This window comes from Balearica regulorum, chromosome 3 (assembly GCF_011004875.1).
Source record: "Balearica regulorum gibbericeps isolate bBalReg1 chromosome 3, bBalReg1.pri, whole genome shotgun sequence".
Classification (NCBI taxonomy): Eukaryota; Metazoa; Chordata; class Aves; order Gruiformes; family Gruidae; genus Balearica; species Balearica regulorum.
This window is the reverse complement of record NC_046186.1, coordinates 91,555,298-91,580,720: the sequence shown is the minus strand read 5'-3', so window position 1 is coordinate 91,580,720 and position 25,423 is coordinate 91,555,298. Positions and strand designations below refer to the sequence as shown.

At 53.4% G+C, this 25,423-nt stretch overlaps 3 protein-coding genes across 7 annotated transcripts in view; 2 read left to right on the top strand and 1 right to left on the bottom strand.

Annotated features, from left to right (window-relative positions):
- The first annotated feature begins 6 nt into the window (after positions 1–6).
- YIPF3 (Yip1 domain family member 3) lies at positions 7–5,482 on the top strand. Its single transcript, XM_075748947.1, has 9 exons — positions 7–159; positions 242–451; positions 532–638; positions 1,299–1,344; positions 1,736–1,828; positions 2,307–2,438; positions 2,966–3,079; positions 3,537–3,660; positions 4,995–5,482. The coding sequence occupies exons 1-9, from the start codon at positions 82–84 to the stop codon at positions 5,114–5,116; spliced, it is 1,026 nt and encodes a 341-aa protein (XP_075605062.1). The 5' UTR covers positions 7–81; the 3' UTR covers positions 5,117–5,482.
- Positions 5,483–12,480: 6,998 nt separating this feature from the next.
- LRRC73 (leucine rich repeat containing 73) lies at positions 12,481–18,876 on the top strand. The gene is made up of 6 exons (XM_075748948.1): positions 12,481–12,949; positions 13,434–13,594; positions 14,607–14,729; positions 15,918–16,018; positions 16,684–16,867; positions 18,431–18,876. The coding sequence occupies exons 1-6, from the start codon at positions 12,678–12,680 to the stop codon at positions 18,499–18,501; spliced, it is 912 nt and encodes a 303-aa protein (XP_075605063.1). The 5' UTR covers positions 12,481–12,677; the 3' UTR covers positions 18,502–18,876.
- A 1,380-nt stretch (positions 18,877–20,256) lies between these two features.
- TJAP1 (tight junction associated protein 1) overlaps positions 20,257–25,423 on the bottom strand; it is a 46,375-nt gene continuing 41,208 nt past the window's right edge. For all 5 annotated transcript variants that reach the window (XM_075748936.1, XM_075748933.1, XM_075748937.1 and 2 more), the window contains one exon: positions 20,257–24,301. In XM_075748936.1, coding sequence (XP_075605051.1) covers positions 22,985–24,301 — 1,317 coding nt within the window. In that variant the 3' untranslated portion in view covers positions 20,257–22,984. The remainder of the gene's footprint in view (positions 24,302–25,423) is intronic.

Sequence of the window (25,423 nt, the reverse complement as noted above, 5' to 3'; positions counted from 1 at the left end):
GGCTTCTCTACCGCTAACGTCACATCCGGGTGCTCGGCTGCTGGCGAGCGGCAGCAGCCAGCGCGGCGCGGGCCGGGCACCATGTCCGCGCCGGGGGCGGCGGCCGGCGGCAGGAGCGGCACCGCCGCCGACTGGGGCGGCTTCGAGGACAACATGCAGGTGGGACCGGGCCGGGTGTGGCGGCCGCGTTGCGGGGCTGAGCCGAGCCGAGCGGGCACTGACGCTGTCTGCCCCGGCGCAGGGTGGCGGCTCCGCCGTAATTGACATGGAAAACATGGACGACACGTCCGGCTCTAGCTTCGAGGACATGGGCGAGATGCACCAGCGCATGAAGGAGGAAGAGGAGGAGGAGGCAGCGGAGGGCGAGGCGGGGGCTGCCGAGGAGGAGGACGGGGAATTCCTGGGCATGAAGGGGCTGCGGGGGCAGCTGGGCAGGCAGGTGGCTGACCAGGTGAGCCCGGGTCCCTGCTGCCCCACCCCCCGGGGGGCACCGCCCGGCCGCTGCCAGCTCCAGCTCCCTTCTCTCCGCAGATGTGGCAGGTGGGGAAGAGGCAAGCCTCCAGGGCCTTCAGCCTCTACGCCAACATCGACATCCTCCGGCCTTACTTTGACGTGGAGCCTGTCCAAGTGCGCACCAGGTGGGCACGGCCTGGCCTCGGCCAGATCCACCGAGAGGCATGGGGGAACGGGGTGCGGACAGCGGCCTCTTGCCAGCGAGAGGCTGGCAGCCCCCCCCAAAGCGAGCAAGCTGGGGTGGGCTGCCAGCTGTGTGGCAAGGCTCTGATATGGGGAAGCACACTGTGCTTTGTCCCCCTCTTCCTTAATGAGGCCACCCCCCATCACCCAGCAGAGCTGCTCAGGGAAAAAAAAAAGGGGGGGGGGAGGGGGGCTTTGGGGCATCTTCAGCCTTTTATTGGAGGCTTTTACAGCCAGTTGCGTTATGTGGCTTCTGTTGAGCTTGCAACATAGCTGTGTCCAAAAAAGCAAAGTTTTGTGAGGCTGGATGATGAAAGGTGCTTTTACTTCCTGCTGTTCTGTCAATGATCTCTCACCCCGAGTGGATCTCTAAACATTTTCATTGAATCTCTCCAGCAGAGTTAACCCGAGGACAGTAAGGTTTATTTTCTTTAGTTACCTTGTGTGATCATTTAGAAAGAATCTCTGCCCTACAAGGCCTGTGACCACAGTAGAAAACTCTGGTGATGGGTGTACAGGATCTTTTACTTTTGAGGCATTTTGTTAACCATCCTGTTGTCCTCCCTGCTTCTGATGTCATTCCCTGCTTTGCCATGGTGCAGACTGCTGGAGTCCATGATTCCTGTGAAGATGATTAATTTCCCACAGGTGAGTTCCCTTTTGCTAAATCAGACTCCATGGCCCAAATGAACATCCCACAGGAACCTTGTAAAACTTAATTAGTCCGTGTTATTAATGACCTGAGTTTGTTAGGTGTTCATCTCCCTGAAAATGTTAGTAAAGCCTTTCCTGTGGTTGTTCCAAAGCCCAGCGTGCTACCTTTAATGCTGGTACAGTTCTAGACCTCCAGGCTTCACATATCCCAAACTCCTCATCACACAACCCATTCTGCCTGGCTCCTGTCAGCAATGGCCTTGCTGTTACTTCTCAGGTGGATAGGTGATAAACTGCAGCCAAGGCACTTTCACATCGCTTGGGGCAGGGAGCCTAGTATTCAGGAGCACTAACCAAACCTTTTCTGATCTGTCTCCTCCTGTAGAAGATTGCAGGCGAGCTGTATGGACCCCTCATGCTGGTTTTCACACTAGTGGCCATCCTTTTGCATGGGATGAAGACCTCGGACACCATCATTGTACGGCGAGTCTCAGCAATAAGTTTGAGTTTGACTGGGCTCTGGACTGCTATAATGACACTAGAAAGGGAGAGGAAACCTCTTCCATGACTGAGTAGCACCTTGCTGAAAAGTAGATTGATTTGAGGAAGAACCTCTTGGTTTGGGGATGGGAGGAAGGATGCATCAGAAAATCCTGGTGCTCTGCTGCTGGGAGAGCTGGGGTGTCAGTCACATGGCATCTTGGATGCTGCTATTCAGCTATTTGATAATGCCTGGAAAGGCTATGGGAACTCTCTGTGGTGGAATTTGGGTGCTAGCATGACCTGAATCATAGAATAGAATGTATCTCAAGTTGGAAGGGACCCATAAGGATCATTGAGTCCAACTCCCCGCCCCTTGCAGGAATACCTAAAACTAAACTGTATGACTAAGAGCATTATCCAGATGCTCCTTCTTACTTCTTTGAGTCATCCTCATCCTGATGCTGTCTCCACAGAGGGAAGGCACACTGATGGGCACAGCTATTGGCACCTGCTTCGGTTACTGGTTGGGTGTCTCCTCTTTCATCTATTTCCTGGCATATCTGTGCAATGCCCAAATCACGATGGTGCAGATGCTGTCACTGTTGGTATGTACCGATGGGGATGTCCCAAGGTGCGGGTTGGCTGCATGGTGTTCCAGCACAAGGGTGGCCTGTGAGCTCTTCCCAGAGAATGGGAAAAGTCCTTGTAAATCACTGGTCCCAGGTGACTGCACACAGACAACCTGGAATTCCAGGATGCTCTTGTGACCTGCCCCATCCCGGGCACAGGAGCAGCACAAAGAGGCAGTTCCTTTTTGCAGGTCTCCTGCTTTGTACTTTTTGATCTGAGAGCCTAGTGGTAAAAAACCCAGGAGATTCAAATTGCTCTGGAATCAGAGGCTCTTTCCTCTGTTTCCCAAGTTGCAATCTCAGACATTCCTGTGAATCATTCAGACAGATTATCTGGGTGTGAGCTGCTGTTAAAATTGTGCTGTTTGACTCTTTGGTATTCAATGAGTTGTTTGGGAAGCTTTGCCTTTGTGAAGCGTTACAGGAATAGGCTGCTCATGTTCTTGATCAACAGCCCTTTGTGTGGGACTGACACTTGTCACATGGATATTTTTTTCTGTCAGGGCTACGGTCTTTTTGGACACTGCATCACTCTCTTTGTCACCTATAATATCCACTTCCACTCCCTCTTCTATATCTTCTGGTTGGGTGTTGGCGGACTCTCTACACTACGAATGGTAAGGAACAAATAGCCTGGGGTACTCCTCTTCTGGGGACAAATAAAGGCGGGGGAAGTGGTGGTTGCTTTCTGTTCCTTGGGCTTGGCAGTTCATTTCACAGCCAGTCAGGCTGCTGTGGGGAACAGCCTGATGTTTTGGGGTCATTTGGCCAGCGTTGTAAGGGGGTAATGCTTGGATTAATATCCTCACCCATTCTAACAACTGCAGGAGGTTTGGCCCCTTGCAGCCCCCACTGCCGTGGAGTCATGCCTCCTCTTTGTGAGACTGGGCAAGGTTCACCTACACGAAACAAAGTCAGATGACTCTGAATTTGTTGGTGCAAACTGTGAAAAAGGCTCTGAGCAGTGTTTCCACTGGCTCTCACTACTTGGCCAGTTCTCCTGTGTGTTCCTCACTACAATGCCAGAGGCTCAAGTAGCATCTACCTTGTCTCTGATCTCTACCTCTCTCCTAGGTTGCAGTGTTGGTGTCACGCACCGTGGGGCATACCCAGCGGCTCATCCTGTGTGGAACCCTTGCTGCTCTGCATATGCTTTTCCTCCTCTATCTGCACTTTGCTTATCACAAGGTGGTAGAAGGTAAGCAAGGGAGATATGAAGACATTTGCTGTTAGATCTGGGGGAAGAGGAGCTGCTTTTTGCTCTCTCTGAGAGAAAGGATAGACAGTCTGGATCTGACCTGAGGGCATCTGTGCCAGTTTCCAACCCAAGAATGACCAGCACTAGCTTTATCAGAGCAAGCTGTCAAAGTAGGGCAGCAGGTAGTCGTTGGGGTAGTTTCTGTGCACTCAGTTTTAGTACTCAGTACTTTAAGGCCTAAGTTGTAAGACGGGACACATTCTTTCCCCACAAGTGAAGTGTAACAGCACTGACTGTTCTTGCATGCAGATGTTCAGTCCCTTCCTGAATCTTGCTGAAGTCAGGTTGCTTTTCTCTGATCAGGAAATGTTTCATTAGTCTTTTTTCCTTCTTTGTGTAACAACTTTTTTATCTTGTGTTGTACAGTTCTGATAGCAGAAGCTGCACCTTCCCCTGTCAGTGCTTTTTACCAAGCTATACATGTTCAGGTCCCCTTTCTGTGTGTCTTTTTGTTTTCTCCTAATAAAATCTTAAACCCCTTTTAAAAAAAAAAAAAGTATTCCTCCACCCCATTGCTAGAGAGCTTCCAGATCCCTAAATATGCAATTTGTCAAGCCTCTCCATGAGTTTAGGCAGCCAGACCTGTTCATGATATTTCAGATAAATCTGCATAATTTGGGGTTAAACGTAGCATTACAAATCATTTTAGATGTAAATACTGTTCTTTCCTGGATACATTCTTATGGTGAAGGTTCATCTGCAACTTTTCAGCAGATGATATAAGATAAAATATACTCCAAGCAATTTTCTTCAAGGCACTCCAAGACTAATTATCAATCTTGACAGGGTAATTGACAGGGACTGGAGGACACTTGCATTGGTATGCGTGTTTCCTGGCAAGCATGGTCTTATGTTTGCATTGCAGTGATAAAAATTCCACATTGCACCCCCAGCTGCAGCTCCTGATGCAAGTCTGGAAGTGTATCTCAGGATGAAAGCAAACAATTGGTCTAAGAGCAGGATCTGTGCTGGGATGAGGTGGGGAGAGGACTTTATCAATCTGCGTCGGCAAAGCTGCATCTCTAGCAGTGTCCATATTCAGGTCAAATGGGAGGGGACTGGATCTGGCACCCTCAAAGTGGAAGGATCTACGTTCCTCTTAGGAACATGCAGTTTCCCTGCCCCAAGGACAAGTTCTGACCTGTATTGTCTGGATGGTGGTGTTTACTCCCGTTCAGTCTTTGGGGCTAGATGTCTAGTCCCATTGTCTGCAAGCACTTCACATGTCCTGAACTTACTCTTGCCACTCTCCCCATTTTTTCTGTTCCCTGCAGGTATCCTGGACACGTTGGAAGGACCCAACATGCCGCCCTTTCAGAGAGTTGCCCGAGACATTCCAGTTGTTTCCAATGCTGTATTGAACACAACAGCCAAAGCCATTGCATTGACCCTGTAGTTTCACAGACTTGGACTTGCTTCGTTCACTACTTTTGGGGCTGCATAGGGCCATAGTAACCTGCTGCCTCTTAGGAACAGGACAGAACAGCAGCAAGACGACTTGGTTTTGTTTTCCTGGACCTATCCTTTGGATTCCAGTTTGAGGCAGCTGAGTGGACGGCACCTCAATGACTCAGAACTATGTTCTTCCTCCACGCAGGTCTGGGCTCTCTTGAGTATAGTGGTTCTGTTGCCTGCCTGTTTAGCTGGGATTTCCCAGCACAGTTTGTCCCTTACCCCTCTTTCCGCTTGCTGATGTAACCCCAGGGCTATCTGCCCTGTTCCTGTCCTGAAGAGGGAAGAATTAAATGATGTTGGTGCTGAATGATGTCTTATGTTTGAGCCTACTTGTGTAATGGAAGAATGGCGTTGGGTCTCTATGCCTTTATCTATCCTGTCCTAGACTCAAGGCAGGATTCTTTGCAATTTTCTGCTGTCCTGCTTCAAATATTCTGTGATATGTGGCCTGTCCTGCACACCTTTTCCATAGCCCAAAAGGTGCAGGAACTTTAGTCTCTCTGGAGAGTTTCAGGAACAGCATGATGTTTAACCATGTGTTTAACCGTGTTCCAGATTGATCCCTCTCTTTTCACTTGGTCCAAGCTGCTGTCTCACCTTACCATCCCTTCTCCTGTTTACGTCAGAAATGTATCTGTCCCCGTGCTTCCACAGCACCTTTTGTTCCTATTGTCCTTCTGCCCATGTTGCTCTGTGGGCTGGCAGTTCTGACTGCAGGGGCAGCATGTTTGTGTATGGTCTCCTGTGGATATTTCAGTCCACCCTCATGCAGCTTGTCTCCCAACCATGGGACTTTCACCTCGTTGCTCTGAGCAGGAGTGGTATCCTGCTCCCCCAGACACAGTCTGTGTCCTGTCTGGCTATTCAAGCTGAGTCTAGGCCTTATTTCTTGAAAGGACTTCTGGAGCCATAAGAGAAGAGTGTCTCTGGCAAACTTTTCCTCATTGTTTCCATTAAACAGAGAGAAATGGAGGAGCATGCAATGGTAATACAGTTGGCACATTTATTTCCAGCATACCGATGCAGGAAAGCTCCAGTAAGGATGGGGAAGCAGAGCAGCCCAGCCTAGGCTTACTTGCAGTGCAGTAACTTAGAATTGTGTAGTTCGGATCATAGAATCATAGAATAGTTTGGGTTGGAAGGGACCTCAAAGATCATCTAGTTCCAACCCCCCTGCCATGGGCAGGGACACCCTCCACTAGACCAGGTTGCCCAAAGCCCCATCCAACCTGGCCTTAAACACTTCCAGGGATGGGGCATCCACAACCTCTCTGGGCAACCTGTTCCAGTGCCTCACCACTCTCACAGTAAAGAATTTCTTCCCAATATCTAATCTAAATTGACCCTCCTTCAGCTTAAACCCATTACCCCTTGTCCTGTCACTACACTCCCACATAAACAGTCCCTGACCATCTTTCCTGTAGGCCCCTTCAGATACTGGAAGGCTGCAATTAGATCTCCCTGGAGCCTTCTTTTTTCCAGGCTGAACCACCCCAATTCCCCAGCCTGTCTTCATAGGGGAGGTGCTCCAGCCCTCTGATCATCTTTGCAGCCCTCCTCCGGACTCTCTCCAACAGCTTGATGTCTCTCTTGTACTGGGGCCCCCAGAGCTGGACGCAGTACTCCAGGTGGGGTCTCACCAGAGCGGAGTAGAGGGGCAGAATCACCTCCCTCGACCTGCTGGTCACACCTCTTTTGAGGCAGCCCAGGATACGGATGGCTTTCTGGGCTGCAAGCGCACACTGCCGGCTCATGTTGAGCTTCCTGTCTACCAACGCCCCCAAGTCCTTCTTCTCAGGGCTGCTCTCAATCCATTCTCTGCCCAGCCTGTAGTTGTGCTTGGGATTGCCCTGACCCATGTGCAGGACCTTGCACTTGGCCTTGTTGAACTTCATGAGGTTCACACAGGCCCACCTCTCCAGTCTGTCATGGTCCCTCTGGATGGCATCCCTTCCCTCCAGCATGTCAACCACACCACACAGCTGGGCATCATCAGCAAACTTGCTGAGGGTGCACTCGATCCCACTGTCCATGTCACCGACAAAGATGTTAAAGAGGGCCGGTCCCAGTACCGACCCCTGAGGAATGCCACTGGTCTCCACTTGGACATTGGGCTGTTGACCACGACTCTTTGAGTGCAACCGTCCAGCCAATTCCTTATCCACCAAGTGGTCCATCCATCAAATCCATGTCTCTCCAATTTAGAGACAAGGATGTCATGTGGGACAGTGTCAAATACTTTGCACAAGTCCAGGTAGATGACATCAGTTGCTCTTCCCTTGTCCACCAACACTGTAACCTCATCACAGAAGGCCACCAAATTTGTCAGGCATGATTTGCCCTTAGTGAAGCCATGTTGGCTGTCACCAATCACCTCCTTATTTTCCATGTGCCTGAGCATAGCCTCCAGGAGGATCTGCTCCATGATCTTGCCAGGCACAGAGGTGAGACTGACCGGCCTGTAGTTCCCTGGGTCTTTCCCTTTTTAAAAATGGGGGTTATGTTTCCCCTTTTCCAGTCAGTGGGACCTTCACTGGACTGCCAGGACTTCTCAAATATGATGGAGAGTGGCCTGGCCACTTCATCCGCCAGTTCCCTCAGGACCCACGGAGGTATCTCATCAGATCCCATGGACTTGTGCACCTCCAGGTTCCTTAGATATTCTTGAACCTGATCTTCTCCTGCAGGGGGTGGTTCTTCATTCTCCCAGTCCCTGCCTTTGCCTTCTGCAACTTGGGTGGTGTGGCTAGAGCACTTGCCAGTGAAGACTGAGACAAAAAAAGTAGTTGATTACCTCAGCCTTCTCCATATCCTGGCTAACCAGGTCACCTATTTCCTTCCAGAGATGGCCCACACTTTCTCTAGTCTTCCTTTTATCACTGACATACCTGTAGAAGCTTTTGTTGTTGCCCTTTACGTCCCTGGCCAGGCTTAATTCTCTCAGGGCTTTAGCTTTTCCTAACCTGATCCCTGGCTGCTTGGACAGTTTCTCTGTATTCCTCCCAGGCTACCTGTTCTTGCTTCCACCCTCCGTAGGCTTCCTTTTTTTGTTTGACTTTGCCCAGGAGCTCCTTGTTCACCCATGTGGGCCTCCTGGCACTTTTGCCTGACTTTCTCTTTGTTGGGATGCATCGCTCCTGAGCTTGGAGAAGGTGACCCTTGAATACTGACGAGCTTTCTTGGGCCCCTCTTCCCTGCAGGGCTTTGTCCCGTGGTACTCTACCAAGCAGATCCCTGAAGAGGCCAAAGCCCGCTCTCCTGAAGTCCAGGGTAGTGAGCTTGCTCACTACCTACTTAGGATGTAGCCTTCCCTCACTGTTCTAACTTGTACTGGTCCAACAGTAGAAAGCTGTTCGCTGATACCTGGCTTTCACCTTCTCTCTCTTCTCCCTGTAGCTCTGGATGACCTGGGGAGAGGAGCCACTCCTCGGAGAAGTTCACCCTTATGCTCAAGCTGGAAACCCGCCCCCCAAGATGTTTCCCTTTCTTGGTGTGCCCACAAGTTAGCTGTGCACACAGCAGATAGCACGTCAGAACTGCACTCTTTGGCCCCTTGCTTATATTGGTGGGAGAGGATGCAGCTGTAGTGGCATTCGAAGTAGTGCCAAGGTAGAAGGAAAGAGAGGAAGCTAGTGCCAGCTACTGTTGTCAGGCTGGTCATCTGCTTCACTTAAAAACAAGAACGTCACTGGATAGGACTTGAGCATTTTCACAGATCTACTTTCCACTGTTTGCTTATTCCTGAGTTCACAATTTGTTCCCCTTCCAAGATCAAGAAGCTCATCTGTTAACAAACATACATAATAGACATGTTCTCTTACTCGGTTCTCCTCCCCCCCCCCCCCCAACTTATTTTTGGCTGAAAACACCAAATTGTTTGGGGGAATCAAATTAATTATTTGGGCTAGTAGCCTCCACATTTTTTGGACCAATTGAACCACTTTAAGCTCCTAGAATTTCCATTACTTTCAAACTTGACAAAATGGAAGTGTTAGTTGTAATGCTGCATGACTCTGGTATTTCCCTCTTTATTAGCTCCATGGGAGGCTGGTTTCTAATTCACACTTCTTGCCCTGGCAGCCTAGAACGGGTCTGTTTCTCTTGATGCAAGCTCTCCAAGCACAAGCAAGAGGGGAAGGAAAAGAGAAGGAGACAGTTGTCCTAGAATAAGTCCAGCCAAGAAGAAAAATCATTCTGTGCCAAACATTATCACTGCTGATCTACAGACGCAGTGCTCCCTTCCCACACCTAGCAACTTGGCTATATCAGAGGGATGAAGCTGCGCCCTGTGTTTTCACTCAAAGCACAGGAGAGAGCAGCGAGCAAACTTTTCACGCTTCCCCTGCACAGCTTGTGTCCTATCAGCTGGGGACAGATGACCAGGGTGACAAACAGCCACCCTCTCGGAAACTATGGGCTTGCTCTGCTCCACTTCTTCAGCCCTAATTAATTATCTGTGCAGCAGCAACTGGAAGCTGAATTGTTCTGTACTGCCAGAAATCCAGCACTCGGCTGAGAGTTTCAGCATCTCCTTTTGCTGACAGAGGGATGCGCTTTTGCAGGGAAATGCATGTGTGCTGCAGTTCCAGGGAGCATGCTGAGCACGCAGCCTTAGTAAAGTCTTTGTGGGAGGGCATCTCTCAGTGCTTACTCAAGTCCTCTAGTTATCAGGACAAGCCTTACAGCCCTATCATGCCAGACTATCTGTGCCTTTGTTGCCTGCCATGGCTCTTGCACCAAATCTAAAATAATTGTCTCCCTCCTCCCTTGCAGCAAATCTGAAACAATCCTGCCACACACACACCCCCCCTTTGAGGAAGGGTTGCTCTGTGAAAACTGTGTAAACTCCATTTTATTTAAGCTGAAATAAACATATAAGGCTGTCAGATTCAGAAGAGGAAAGTAAAACGTATATTAAAGCATGCTATGACCTCCTTCTTTCCTCTGCAGTAACTGGGAGTCCAGCCCTTTTTACAGTCCATCATTGTTGCACCTACCATCACCTCAGCTGTGGTATGGGTTACAGGTTGGCTGTTTCTTCTCACATGTGTTTTCCTTCCTACATCTAGTCTCACTCCAGCTACTCCCCATCCACTGTTTTTCTCCATTTATGTGTTAGGTCTTAATGATATCAGTCTAGAGAATCAACTCTCATTCCTCATTCCCCCAGTAGGTACACAATAAGCTAGCTTCCCCAAACCTGCTGGGTAACATGACAAGGAAGCAGTATCTAGTTCTTCACTGCCAAATTCCCCTCTGCATAGCCCTTAATTAGGTTTAGTGAGCCAAGGCTTTAAACCATTAGCTCCTGTGCCACTTTTCCCCAGTATCTGAGCATAAAGCAAGGTAGAACACGTGTCTCCTCAATGTGTCTTGCTCCTGACAACAGGCAGTGAAGATGCCAGCACTAGGGCTTTAGAAGCAGCCTGATGGTCTCTAAGCAAGGCTTCAGGACTACTGCTGTCAATTGAAGTGGGACATGTCTCAGGGGCTCTCCTCCAAGCACCTCTCTAATAATAGCCTGTTTAACAAAGCATGGGTTAATTAGTGCCTGGAGGTAATTGCAAACTGAGACTGAGCGCAGTCTTCCAGTCAACCTGTGCTGATCAACAGCTGGTATTTTCTTAGTCACCCCCCAGCCACAACTCTGACATCCAGCCTCTGCCCCTCGCAGCCCTGCAATACATAGGATCTTGTTCTCACCTGGACCATTTAATGTGCCCTTAGAGATCAGTCCCTCCTTTTCTGAAAGACATCACCTGTAGCAGTACTGCACAGATCAATGCTCGCAGCTGCTGCTCGTATCCCAGCACAGATGAGTTGCCAGGCCAGTGGTCTGTTCTTGGCGCATCTTGCAGGTGTAATATTGAGCCCATGCAGCCCTGTGCAACAGGAAAACAGAGGGAGGTGTGTAGATAGCTCAAGAGAACAGCAATGGATTACTCAAAGTGCATGGCAACACCAACACTTTAAATTAGATGCTGCAGCCAAAGTCTTAAAGTTTACATCTGAGTCCAGCTTCTTATCTGGTGCTCCTCTTGACTCGTTCAGGACCTAACATGCAGCCCTTGGCTCAGGTGACCCATGCCTCCACTTCAATGGAGGAGAATTGCTTCACGTCCCCTTCTACATCCTATTTTCCCCCCTCACTTTCCATCCTCTCTCTCCCTCCCTGGCCTGCAAACTAAGCAGAGGAGCCTGAGTTCGTCCCTGAGTTACCCACCGGACTGGAAATTCACTTGAGCACTGCTATATGCAGCAGCCAGATTAGTTATGTGCAGAAAGCTGCCTACTTAGGCGGTTTAACCTAATTTCCACATCACTGGCTTCCTTTTTCAGCTCAGTGGAGTTGAAAACACAGAGGCCCTGCTTCCTGTTTCTCTCCAAGTACAGGATTACCTGACCTGGGGGAGAGAAGGAACAAATCCCTCTGATCCAGACCTGCAAATTAGCAGGGGGGAAGGTACAGCCCTCACACTACGGGTCAGGCTGAGGGTGAAGGCTGTGAGCTGCGGGGATAAGGATGCCTGTGGCACTTCCCCAACCCCTTCACCTTTCACCAGCTGCCTCCGTGCACCAGCTCCACAAGCTCTGGGCCACAAGAAGTGGTTCACACCAACCTCACCATTAAGCCATGGGTCCAAGCTCAACGTGTTTATGCATAAATGTTGCCGAAGCCAGCGGGAGGCTGCTGTTCCTCAGACCAAGAAGCAGAGTATGCCATAGCCCAATGACTTTAGCCCTTTCCCCAGGTGGGAGGGAGGCCAGCAAGGAGAGCCTTTCCCAAGAGCTTCTCGCACCCTCCCTCCCCTTACTGCACCCCTTCAGCAATCAGGACACAGCCCTCAGGGCGGCGGGCAGGAGCCGCTAGGCGCCGATGTTGCCCCTCATGGGCTTTGAGGTGCGTCGGGATCCAAGATGGCGTCGGGGGACGCCGGGGTGGGATGGGGGTGTGTGTCCCTTCCCGCCCGCCCCCTTCCGCGAGGAGGCGGCCCCGCCCGGCGGGGGGCCGAGGGGAGGGCGGGGGCTGGGGGCGGCCCGCCCCAGGCGCTAGGACGGCCCGGAGCGGCGGCAGGGAGGAGGCGGGGCGGCCCGGCAGGTGCGGGCGGAGCGGGGCGGGGAGCGGCGGGGCTGCCCGGCCCCCTCCGGCGATGCTGGTGCAGCGGGGCGGTGCGGCTCCGCGGGGCTCAGAGTCCGGCGCCGGTCTGGATTAGCCCCCGCCGATGGCTCCCCCGGGTCTCGCCGCCCGCGGAGGGGCGGTGGCCCTGCCGGGTGGAGCGGGGCGGCCCGGCGGTCGCCGGTAAGGCTGCGCGGTGACGCCCCCGGGGCCGCGGTGGGCCGGGCTGGGACTGCCCGGCGGCGGCGGCGGCGGCAGCGGCGGCGGCAGCGGCGTTGGCGTCCGCGCCGGCCCGCAGCGCGCAGCGCGGCTCCCCCCCGGCGCCCATCCGCCGCGAGGGGATCGGCGGGCGGCGGCGGGCGGCGGCTCCCCGAGCGGGGGGAAGATGCTGCCGGGCTCCATCCAGATCTCCGGGGAGGCACTGTCGGGGGCGGAGATCCGGGACATCTGCGAGAGCCTGCGGGAGAACTCGGTGCGGCTGCTGTCGCTGCGGGGCTGCCAGCTCTCCGAGCGGGACTTCGGGCACGTCTGCCGGGCGGCGGCCGAGTCCCGCTCCCTGGCCCAGCTCAACCTCAACCTGGGCATCGTCTCCAACATCAACCGCGTCAAGCAGCTGGCCGAGGCCCTGAAGACAAACCGCTCCGTCCAGTCCCTCTTGTGAGTACAGCGGGGTGGGGGGCTGCGGGGGGTGCCCCTGGTCCCCTCTCGGGCAGGAACGGGTCTTTCGGGGGGCTCACAGCTCCGGGCCAGCCCCTGAATTTAAGTCTTGTCGGAAGAAAAATGCCCTTGAAGTTGCGGAGGGTAACCCCTCGCCCTTCACCCGGCTGTGAGGGAGCCACCGCTGCCCCCGCGGGCTGGGCACGGCCCCGGCTTTCCGTGTCGGCCCCTCCAACCTGGGTTGTCCCGGTGGCGGGGGCTGCCCCCGCCCCGCTGGCATCCCCTGCGCACCCTCATCCCGGCCAGGAGAGGAGGGCCGCCGTGACGGCCAGGTGACCCTCGCAGCAGAGGATTCCCAGTGCTTTTTCCCCACCTGGGATTAGGATTTGTCATCCTCCTCCTTTCGTCTGTTTCTCCCTCCCTGCTGGGTTAGTTAGCCCCCAGAAAAAAGGCTGCTTAGTAATTTTCCCTTTTACCTGCACAGCCTCCATGGGAGTCCCCTGACAGATGCAGGCTTGGCCCTCCTCAACCCTGCTCTCTCCATCCACCCCTCACTGGTGGCTCTGGATCTAGGAGACTGCATGCTGGGTGATGAAGGCATCAACCTTATCTGTGGGCTTCTGCCACCTGACGGGGCCAAGTCCGGTAAGCACCAGGGGCCGCGGGCTGCACAACGACTGGTGGAGCTCTCACATACAGCAGTAAATCCTCAGCCCTGGTGGAGGCAGGCTCTGTAGTTTGCCTGGGCTGAGGAATTTCTTTCCCCAACTTAAGTAAGGCAGAAAAGCCAAGGAACAGAGGAGCGGTTCCCTCGGGCAGGCATGGTCTTTCTGCTATTGATCTGTCCTGCTGGCAGTTTGGAACTCAGGGACCAACAGGTTGCTTCGGTTTCATGATGGGAGTGTTTGAAACTGGAAGAGGGGACAGCTTGGACTTTGAATTTATTATTTTGCATTTGCATGTTGCTTATGACTATACATACATATATGGTGTGCTCCCACCTGAGCACTTGGCTTGATTGTCAGTGCCTGGGAATTGTCCCTGCTTGTGGGTCCACTTCGTGAGTGTGTAGTTGGGTGTTGGTAGCCTTAGCATCATGACTCAGATCTTTATAGGGCCAGAGGCCAGTGGTCCAGTTAAGCTGAGAGCTGGCATGTGTTGAGGTAACACCATCCCTCTCTCCCGACTTTCAAACTGCTTTCTACCTCCTCTCCTCAGTACCTTCTCCTCTGTGCTTACAGTGCCACTAATGCTCTTATCTCAACTGGCAACCCCTCCTAGGTGCAGGCTTCAGAGCATACTGTCCCTGTTATCCTCTCTCCAACCTGTCACCTCATACCACCTCCTTCCGGTCAGTCACCTCGCACACCCCGTATTGTTTCTATTGTGTTTGCTATTTAGGGTAAGCAGGACGCAGTTTGTGAGAGCAGAGAAATAGGGCAGTCGCAGCATGGGCAAATGAAGGGACACTGCTGAAGGCAGTGAAATATTTCACTGATCAGTGAAATATGTGATGATGGTTGTCAGAGCAAACCAAACCCTTTAGCCCATCAGGGTACAGGGAACACGACTTGAAGCTGTCCTGGTTAGCTGAACTAGTTCCCTGGAGGCTGCCTTGGTGACCCTAAGGTTGTGGTTTGGCTTCTCTCTCCTCCAGGCCTCAAAGAGCTAACGCTGAGCGCCAACCCAGGTGTCACAAGCAAAGGCTGGGGACGCCTGGCCATTGCAGTGGCTCACAGCTCACAGCTCCGTGTGCTGAACCTGGACTACAACCCCCTAGGTAAGCTGGGGTGCCAGGGGACACTGCACTCCTGCTTCTCAGTGTTTGTGTGATTTGTGCTGGTGGGTGGCTGGGAACCAAGCTCTAGAAGGGCAGCAGAGCTTCACCAGCAGGATGGGGCAGTTTCTTGCATAGGTCCTTTCTGATCTCCGACAGCAAGTTCACCCTGCCAGGTGCCCTCGGCTGTGGGGAAAGCCAGCCTTGCTGCTCTGCTTGTGTGAGGTGGCCGTGTGCCCTGTGGGGAGGTGCAGAAATTAGGTTGTGCCTTGCCCACTCCACCGCCTTTGTCATCACATTTGACCCTCCACATCTCCCCTGTTTCTGAAGCCCTGGGCGCCGATGCTGGCTTGGCAGATGCAGTATGTCCCCGCACTCCCCCCTTCATCTTCCAGGCAGAGCAGGGAGGAGGAGGAGGAGAGCCTGGCACTGGTTGCCATAGAAACCAACTCTCTCCAGCTCTGCTGCAAGGTGGTGAGGAGACCAGGCCATGCCTCCCTGAGCATCGGCTGGGCGCTCCCCTCCTCACCCTGTCTGGAAAGGGAGCCTCCCCGAGGCCCTGTCTGTCTGACCAGGTACCTCCTGGTGTTACCTGACAGCTTTTTTTTTTTTTCCCCAAGAAAAGGTGTCACAGTTGTACAGTATCTTGGCACTCGCCAGGGAATGTCAGAACGCGCTGCATTCTTGTCTCTTCACCATCTTTAATGCTCCTGGTCCCGCTGCGTCCACCCCCAAAAGTCTGCCCCCTTTCCAGGGAGGCAGTCCGTCAGCTGGTGCAGGGTCCCCTGTCCGGCTCCAACCTTCCAACCTCCCCCTAGACTGAGGTATTCAGCTCCCTATTCTGTGTCTGGGATGCCTTACAGGGACTGTTAAAGGCCCTTGCATCCTTGAGTAGGAAGAAGATTTGGGGAGACGTGGTTCCTCAGGGAGTAAAAACAATTTCACTGTGTTCCTTCATGTTCGCCCTGATAATCAGTGACTGCTCCCATAACCACAAAATGGTGCACCTTTGCCTTGTCTCTTTTCTCAGTTATCAGCTTCCCCCCTTGACAAGGTAACTGAGATTTGGAGGTTGTCTGATGGCAGAAATACACAGAGGATGTTTCCATGACAGCCCCAGGCCCATGAGGTCATGTGGTATTACATGAGGGAAGGCAGGCACTGCTGACAGCCCATTTGCTTCTCCCACAGGTGACCAGGTAGCAGGGATGCTTGCCGTTGCTGTGGCCTCCAGTCGAACCCTTGAAGTTCTGGACTTGGAGGGAACAGGACTTACCAACCAGTCAGCCCAGGTATGAGAGCCTACAGTTATTCTACAGCATCACTAACGTCTCAAGGACATAGGTCTTGGCCATTTGTAGAAGCCCTAGGACCTACACCTGCCTCCATCCCCCTCCCTGAGTCCACATGCATCCCCTTCCCTCCCTGCGCCCAGGGCTGCTGTTGCTTTCCCCTGGCCTGTTGCATTTGGTCACAGGAGGAGCTTGTAGGCCACAGGTTTACAAGGGCTCCTGGATCTCCCTCAAGTCAGCAGGCAGGAACATGTGGCTCTATTTGTAGCTTGGTTTTCTTGGAAGAAGTAAGGGGTTGGATTTGTGACTGAGGATCAGAGATAAAGCTCTGAGGACAGATACTGGCCAAGGCTTGGTAGCACAGGCTCTCCCCTCAGAGCCCCAGCTCCCAGTGATAAGAGGGGAGTAGCCTGGATATGTGGAAGCAACAGGGTGTAGACAAGTCCCTTCCTCTTTAGGTAGAGCCAGGAAATCCAGGCTCAGCTCTTCCCACAGAAAGATGAGAAGCCCTCGGGCTCTCAGAAAGCCTGGAGGAGGGAGGTCAAAGGCAAAGGAAGGCAGAGGTAAGAAGAGGGCTGGAGTTTGCAGGGAGACAGGCCTCTTTCTGCTCAGCCTAGCTGCTGTTTGTGCTGCTTGTCAGCCTGTTTATCTTGCTCTCTGCCCAGACCTTGCTGGACATGGTAGAGAATTACCCCACAGCCCTACGGACACTCATCCTGGCAGAGAACAACATTAGTCCCGAGCTGCAGCAGCAGATCTCTGACCTGCTCTCAGAGGGTGAGGAAGAGGAGGAGATGGAGGCTCGTGAAGTCACGGCCAGGGAGAAGAACCCCTGGATCTGCCAGAACAGTAAGAGCTCTGGGACCTGCGCCGTGGGCAGGGGCTGACAGGCAGGAATAGGGGTCTCTGGGGTGTTTCCAGCTGTGGTTGGGTTGGTGAATGGGGTCTGCCCTCCTCCCTGTGAACTGGAATCCAGACAGCCTCCAGGCATGACCTTCACCTGGAATAGCATTGGGCTGAGCTGCTTAGAAAGGCAGCCAGCCTCCAAGGACAATGCGGCTGCTGCAAAGAGTAGCAGTGGTACCTCAGAGGCGTTTTCCCTGATGCTGCAGGAATGAAATCTTTGTGCAAAGTCTTAAAACTCAAGGGCAGGAGCATTAAAGATCTCAGGTACCTTTGCCAGACATCCTAGCCAAAACTCATACATTCGTCACTGCTTTCAGAACCTCCCTGCAATCCGCACAGCATCAGATATTCCTATCTCTGTCCTAAACGTGTGAGGGGGGGTTAGCCAGGTGCCACAGCCTATCTTCTGTGCGGTGGCTTGTAACAGGAAAAAAAAAGGTATACTATGGAGATAGCAGTAGCCTGTTGTGTATGGTTGGTATATATATTGCATATTGTCATGTCTACCTTGTGATCCTGCTGGTTGGGTTGTTTGGGGTTTTTTTTAACCTTTAATTGTCCTTCCCTCCCAATTCTTTTATCAGACTAGCAGCAAACGAGCACAACCACTCCCTGGGCCTCAAAACATCTGGATCCTCATTTATTAAAACCATAAAAAATCCTTTACTGACAGCTCTGGCTGTTTTGGGTCCAGTTTCCAGAATTTGATCCCCAAAACAGAGATCGTATGCAGCAGTTTTGATTTCCCCCCCCACCCTCATCCAGGAAAAAAACCCAATTTTTTTGTGTCATTAAAAAGGCTTCTGGATGGGAAACAGGTACCCTGCTGAGTTTCTTACTTGCTATGCATGCATCCTCCTTGCAGCCAATTCACTTGGCATGGCGGGGGGGGGGGGGGGGGGGGGGGGGGGAGTCACAGCATTCCTGGCTGGCGTTCTGTGCCATTGCAGAGCCAGCAAGCTGCCCTCACCTTCCTGCACAAACCCTCCATTCATGCAGTGCAGAAAGTCAAGATTTCCAGGCCTCTGCTGCCATAAAATGGCTGCTTGCCCGCTGCATTCCCTGCTCTCAGGAAGGCACCACCAGGCTTGCAGCCTGCCAGCCCGGCCCACCTGGACATTGTCTCTATAGCTGAAAAGACACTCAGTGAGTGCAGATTTGAAGCTCTGTGTAGGGCTGGGTCAGCACAACCACTGTCACCTGCAAGTGTATGTGAGGAGGGCTCAGAGCTGATGTTCCTCTTGACAGCCAAGATAACAAATGCAGATCCCCACCCTGGGCTCTTGCTGCTGTCTCTGCCTTCCTCCCCCCTCCCCAAACATCGATTCTGTTCTGCTGTGTGGCCAGAGCAGACCTAGTTACTACTTAATCTCACAATCCTCTCAGCAGTTCACTTCCCACCGTGCTGTGCTCTAATTCCTCATCCTCACCTCTGGATCTGGAGTACAGCTCTGCGTTCTCTGGCAGCCCAAATGGTTCATGGTTTTTCTCCTTCTCTTGCCACAGATTCCAGCTCCCAGATGGTCCTGATGACGTCAGGTCTGGGTGACAGCCTCTTAGCAGAAACAGAAATGTAGCTGGGCTACCTTGCCTGCTTCTGCTGAGAAGAGCACCACGCCTGCTGGAGGAGCGTGCGTCCGCCAGCCCCTCTGCCGCTGGTGGGCTGCCCCAGCTGTCTTCTCACACATTTCATATCCTGTTGATGCCTCCCTCGGCTCTCTGAGTGCCGGAGCCTGGTCCGAGCGAATTTCTACACGAATCTCTGTGTTGTTACGCACCTCATTGGCCGCTTGTGATTGTCCAGTCGCTGCATGTGTGGCTCACGCTGCCCTGCCTCCCCACTGTGCCTGCAGGGCGCAGGCTGTATCTATTCAGATGTGTATAAGAGATGTTCTTTCTATTGCTTGTACTGCTGTCACGATGAGAGTTTTATAAAGGTCACAGACATGGCAGCACGAGCCTCCGTCACTCCGCGGCCCCGATGGGGCAGTAGCCGATCGGTACGGGCAGCTGCCCGGTGAGAGGCGCAGGCAGGAGCCGTGCTGGGGTCCCGGGGCGCCGGCAGGGGGCAGCAGCCCCCCGCCCCGCCGCAGCCCGCATGGCGGGAGCTCTCCGTCCGGGCAGCGGCAGGTTCGTCCCGATGCTGGCCTGGCCCTGGGGGGCGGCCGCTCATAGCCCGATTTGCTGTGCCCCCGGGCCTTCCCTCCGCCCAGGAGGGAGAGGGCTGGGCTGGAGCCCGTCTGCAGGGAGTTTGGCACCAGCCGTGCACCCTCTGGTGGAGGCTTCAGCCCGCACCAGCACTGCGGGTTTCACTGCTCGGCCAAGCGTCCTTTGCCAGAGCCAGGCAAGGAAGATCATGTTTCAAGGCTCGGATTAGGCTGGAAGATTAAATTGTGGCAGCAGCTGCTGCTCAAGGGAACACAGAATAAAATCATTAATTATGTGGACAAAGAAACAAGAAACTCTTCCTATGTTGCATTTTTGCATACACCTAGGCAGCATACCTTGGGAGATGGAGGAAATGGTCACCACAGCACTCTGACCTCTGCAGCACCATTCAACATGCAAAGGAAACACTTCCAAATGTCCCAGTCCGCATCCTACAGGAATCACCCTCCCTCATGTTTGGAGGGCTTCCTGTCTGGCGTGTGTCCTATCAACCCCAATCCTCCCTCCCCACACAAAGGAAAAAACCCACAAAATACTGACACTAGAGTTATAAAACTTATGAATTTCAGAGAGGGGGTATGTTACATGTTTCCACGTCACTCAGTTTCTGAAATGGAGAACTGGTACTCTCACACAACTGTGAGAGCTGGGGCTTCAAGAAAACCAACAAATATTAAAAGAATTAGCTACAGCTCATCCTAGATCAGCACATGGAGGTCATTGCCAGGACACAGAGCAGAGAGAAGGACAGCCAGCAAAATACTTGAAATGAGGTAGGCAGAATTTTATGAGTAACACTGAGTCTACTTACAGTACAAGAGGCTTCATTGCAGGGGTTTGACAGAACGAGCCTAGCCTTTACAGCCTTCAAATAATGTGAAAATTGCCCACAGGATTTAACCAGGCAACTTTGGGAAAGATTAAAGACAATCTGACCTTTTTTTAAGCCACTGTCACCTTCTGAGTCAAAAGTGACACAAGTGCTGCTGTGAACAACAGATTCTGATCTCCAGGCTTGGTCTGATCTTTGAGCTGACCATCTGCATTCAGACCCAGACAGCAGTTTCCAGAGCTTGGTACCATGAGAGACTCTGCTCACTCACATGCTCAGGATTGGTCCAGTCCAGGCCTTAACCAGAGAGAGCACTACAGCCATCGCCACCTACTTTTAAAATAGTTTATTTCTGGTCTTAAAATATACATCAGTTTGAAAATTTCAGAAAAAAACCCCACATTAGTTACAGATTAACAGTCTGAAGTTGGGACACTGAAAGTGGGGTCAGCTCAAGGCCCCAGAGCCAATACTGCTGGAGGTGAGCAGGAGTGCAGAGGGCAGGCACCGTGCCTGCCGGAAGAGGGCTCTGCTCCTCTTGAGGACACCGCTCCCCCTCAACCTCTGCCAGCAGCCTAATGCTGCAAAGCAGAAGTGTCTGGTGAGGTGTTGGGCACCTCTTTGCCACCCCTCCATTTCTCCACTGTTTTGCTTTTAAGTCTACGCTGATCAAAAGCAGAGGGAGGCTGGTTCTGCCCAGCACCATCAGCACCAGCTGCTTCAGCAAGAGTGGGTTTTCTGCCCTGACCAGCATGCCAGGATTCAGGGGAGACAGGGCTAAGCCCTGAGGGGCAATGCCTCCCCCACTGCCAAAGTGGCTGTGCTGTCCCACAGGCAGGCCATCAGCAGCCTCAGAGCCAGAGAAGCTCACTCAGTGAGCACCCAACCCCAGGTGATGTCCTTGAGGCAGGAGCTGGCAGCCGCCGCAGGTGCAAGCCCTTGACAACACTGCAGAAGAACAGAAGAAATGCAGCAGTGGAGTGGCTGATGAGAGCAAACGCAAGGACCTCACCACCATGTTCAGGACAGATGAACACCCTGCAGGCTCAGAGGAGGCTCCCGCTCTCAGCACCAGCCTGTTTGCACAGGTATCAAATGAAATACTGTAGTGAAATACTGAGTCCCACCTCCCCACCTGAGGGTGGCATCCAGCTCCACAACTGTTAAGAGGCAGGAACCAAGGCGAGCGTGTAGGCAGCAGCTCTAGCCAGGGTACACAAACCAACCTACACAGCCACCAGGGAGACCTGCAGCTCCCTTTCACAGGCCCTGGAGCCTCCAGGCTCGAGCTGAAGCCCTGGCTGGCCCCAGCTGCAAGCTGCAGGCCCTTTGCAGAGACAGGGGTTTTGGAGAGGGGAGCAAGGTCCCCAGGCAGCTCTTGGCTGCACATCTTGCTCTAAGTATATGAACGGGAGCTCCCTCCTGGACAGAGGGCTGCTCTCCTACAGCCCAGCAAAGAGCCCTCATTGAGTAGGGTGGGACGACAACACAAACCCAACTCAAAAACTAGACAGCAGGCTGAGGACAACCAGTGGGGTGGTGAGGGGGGCACGGCCCAGGGAACGAGACTATTCTCTGCCTCGTGCCCCCCAGGGGAACCAAGAAACACCAGACAAACAAGGGCACAGGACAAAATTAAAACAGGACACCTGGGCCTTGTAAGCCCTCAAAAAATATCTACATCTACAGACCTCTCCCCTTCCCCTCAACGAGACACCAAGCACACAAGACTGTGAAGAAAAGTCACACGATATCAGACTACACTAAGAAAAACACGCAGAGAGGCCCTACCCAGAAGGGGAGGCCCTGGAGAGGCGCCAGAGCCAGCCTGGAGCCCCGCAATGAGGGGGCGTGCGAGGAGACCCTGGCAAAGGGCTGCTGCCGAGCCGTGAGGTAGTGCGTCTGCAGGGAGCAGCTCCTCAGCACGCTGCCCTCGCATCCCTGCTGGCCCTGCACCAAGCCCTGCCCAGAAAAGCCCAGTAGCGTCCTTCACACCTTGCTCGCCTGGGGCGAGACCTTGTTCTTGAGCCTGGAGGGGTTTCTGCAGGCTGGAAGCCAGGATCAGAGGGAAGCGCAGCTCAGAGCTGAGCCTCCTCAACACACCCTCAACGCAGGCATCAGACCGGCTGCCAACGGCTGTGTCTGTTTATGCAGGGTGGGGAGAAAGAAAAAACAATACACCCCAAAACCAAAGGCTTGGAAAGAAGTAAGAAGCCCACCCAAGAGCAAAGCATCAGCACCGTTCAAACAAAACAACAGCACAGAGAGTGGGGGAAGAGGTGTGAGGGAGGAGACACACAAACCCCAGAGCTTAGCAGGCAGTGCCTCCCCAAACCACCTTGGCAGTCAGCACCCATGCCCCAATGCCACAGCACCAGCATCCATGCGTTGCCTCAGTGGGGGCCGGGTGCTGAGCCTGACGCAAGAGCCAAGCAATGGGGACCTGCAGAGGCAGATTCTGAAGAACCACCCAGAGGGCAGCCGAGGAAAACAAAACCCAGCAGGAAAATGAGACACCAGCAATCCCAGCACATCCCCAGGGGCCTGCAGCCATCCGCTGGGAGAGTCCTCGTGCCCTACTCATGGCCCCTGTGGGCTCCCAGGGAATCAGACACCACCACACAGGCACTCTGCCCTGTTGGCACAAGTTAAAAGAGAGCAGGGCAGCTGTGGGCAACCAGCATGAGAGCACCCAGGGCCTCAGGTACCTGAGTGGGAAGGGGGAAGAAAGATGCGAGCATAAAGAGGCACAGGCACCAGGACGAGGGGTACCAAGAATGAGCTCCGGTACAGGCACCAGTGTGAGGCTGTGAAGAGAGCTGTGAGTGTGCCGGGGCAGTGGGTGTGCTTCTGCACACTGTTTGTGCTAGTACTGTGGGTCTGAGGTGCTGGGGAAGGGGGACCTCAGCTCTTCCAGGTAGCAAAAGAAGAGAATAAATATAAAATTTCAGAGCAGAGCCCCCTCGGGACAAGGGCACTGAGAGAGGTTTCTCCCTCAGCAGGTGGACAGATGGAGGCAGCCCACAGCTCTGCAGCGTGTGGCTGCTTCTTGCCCTGCCTCAGCTGAGAAGGTTGCCCTGCTCCTGGGCTTGTGTCAGACTGTCCTTGCGATGTAAGTGGTGGACCCCCATCCTCTTGGGGCTGCGATGTGGCCGACTGAAGGGAGGCTTCACCCTGCCTTCTCCACTTTCCTCTTGGGCACCTCCTTGGTTACTCTCCTTGCTTCCCTGGAGCAACATTTCTTTCTCCTCAGCTGGGCTCTCAGGCAAGCCAAGATCCACATAGTCCTTGTGCTTCTCTGGTGAGGGGCTTCCAGGCTCAGCAGTGCCTCCACTGCTTCCCTGCAACAGCTTCTGGGCTTCATCCTGGGAGAAATCTGTACCATAGTCTGAGGAGAAATGGCTCCTGCGGGCTCTGGACTCAGTGCTGTCTGTGTCCATGCTCGAGTCGCGGCTCACGGTCCAGCTGCAGCTCTGTGCAGACTCCTCACCATCCGAGTAAGCCGAGGCTGCCCTACCCAGCTCCTGCATGGAACGGCTGAACCTCTTCTGGAGTTCAGGGGCCGTGTCACGGCTGAAGGCCGTGCGGTTCATCAGCACCCGCTCTGAGGTGGGGGGTGCCTTGTCCACAAACATACGCTGCCAGTTGGCCAGCAGGTCCTCCTCAGAGCTGGCAGAGCTGGCAAAGGCGCTCGGGATTTGGGGAGGGCTGCTGAACGGGCTACTCTGGGAAGAGCCGTGAGCCCTGGCTGCTTTGGGGGACTGCTGACAAGAACAACTGGAGGCCGAACGGCGCCCTTCTGAAGCGGGGCTGTTGGGGAGCGTTCGGTGCCTGTCGCAGCTCTCATCTTCGCTCTGTACCAGGCTGAGGGAGATGGCCTGGCGCGTAGCATACGTACAATTGGGCAGGGGACTGTTCTTTGGGATCCTTACCTTGTCCTCAGAGAACTCAATCACTTTGCGCCCAGGGAACATAGGATGGGGGGGTGAGGGTGTAGGGTATGGGCTTAGCTTCTCAAAGGCAGGCACCTCCTCTGGCATGCTTTCCACACTGCTCTGCGGCTTGCAGCCACCATTCTGCTGTTTCCCCGCATCTCCTCCTTCCTTCCCCATCTGCCCTGCGCTATTGCAGGCATCAGGAGGGGCTCCACTCATGTCCACATGCACAAAGACATCTTCAGCCATGGGACAGCTGCCACTGCTAGACTTGGCTGAATTCAGAACCAAAGATTCTGGTTTCTCCAAGACTCTGGCAATGACTGAGGTGGGCACAACATCAGATGGAGCCAAGGTGTGAGTTGCCTCTTGACCAGGGCCTGAGGATTCCTGAGTGCTGTGCAAATGCTTATTGACCATGTCCTGCAGCTCATAGGGAAGCTAGGGAGAAGGAAAAGGACATTAGAAGGGGGCCTGCCATGCAAGCCATTAAGTTCCAAACAATCTGCCTTTTCCAACCAACCTTCACGTGTACTTTGTATTCCTTATCTTGACCCTAACATTTGCGTACGTTGCCGTGAGAAAGGTGTCTCTTTCAAAGCAAACCTGCCCCATGTGAGGGACTAACAAGGCTTTCTAGCTGTCACTCCAGTCGTGTTTCTAAGCCATGGTTTACAGGCCCCATTTTACAAAGAGAACTAGAAAAGACAGCACACGGGCTTAGTCCCCCACGCTTGTGAACAAAGTCCAGCCAGTGCATGCTAGCAAGGGGTCTATTGATCTGTGGAAAATCAGCTGGTGGTTGCACTGAAGTGACTCAACAGCCCCCAGTGCTGGGATCCACAGTGCTCCCTGAATGCGGTAATTGCAGCCATGCCACCTTGGCAGCCTGCCCGCAGACCAGAATTGATGCCTTCCCTTGTTCCCACCAACTTCACCACCTCATCCCACTTCCTCACTCTCTCCATTTCATAGAGGCTAACATGGCGTTTATTAACAAAGCTGCAGGACTGGGGTCAAGCACTGCTCCTTGTCGTCCAAATGGGCACTACTGCTCTCCCCATCACCCTGCTGAGCTGCCTGTGCCTTGGTCAGCACACCCGTGCAGAGCATGAAGTAGAGAGCAGAGCTCCACAAGCCACTCAGTGACACAGCAAGATCTGTCCCATCACAGCCAGAAGGAAACTGTGTCCAAAGCTGGGGATGCAGGGCACACTGCATGACAACAGCTGGCTGTGAGGCAGACTGTCTGCACAGCTGCTCAGCACCAACCCCCCTCCAGTGGCAGCCACGTGTGTCATGGCACTCTGGGGGGCAGAATTCAAAGCTCCAGAGAGGGGAGACAGCTGGGAGAGAGGTCAAGGTTACCCCAGCAGTAACTGATACACTGACCTCAAGAGTGCTAATTTGAGACACAATGGGGGAGGGTGACATATTGGTCACCTGCTAAGTTAAAAAAGACAAGCACATGGTTCTGCTGAGAGGAACATAAGAAGGGCTGGAGACTAGGGGTATGATGAAGAGAGAGCTGGGGTAAGGGCCTGAATGATACTTCCAACCAAA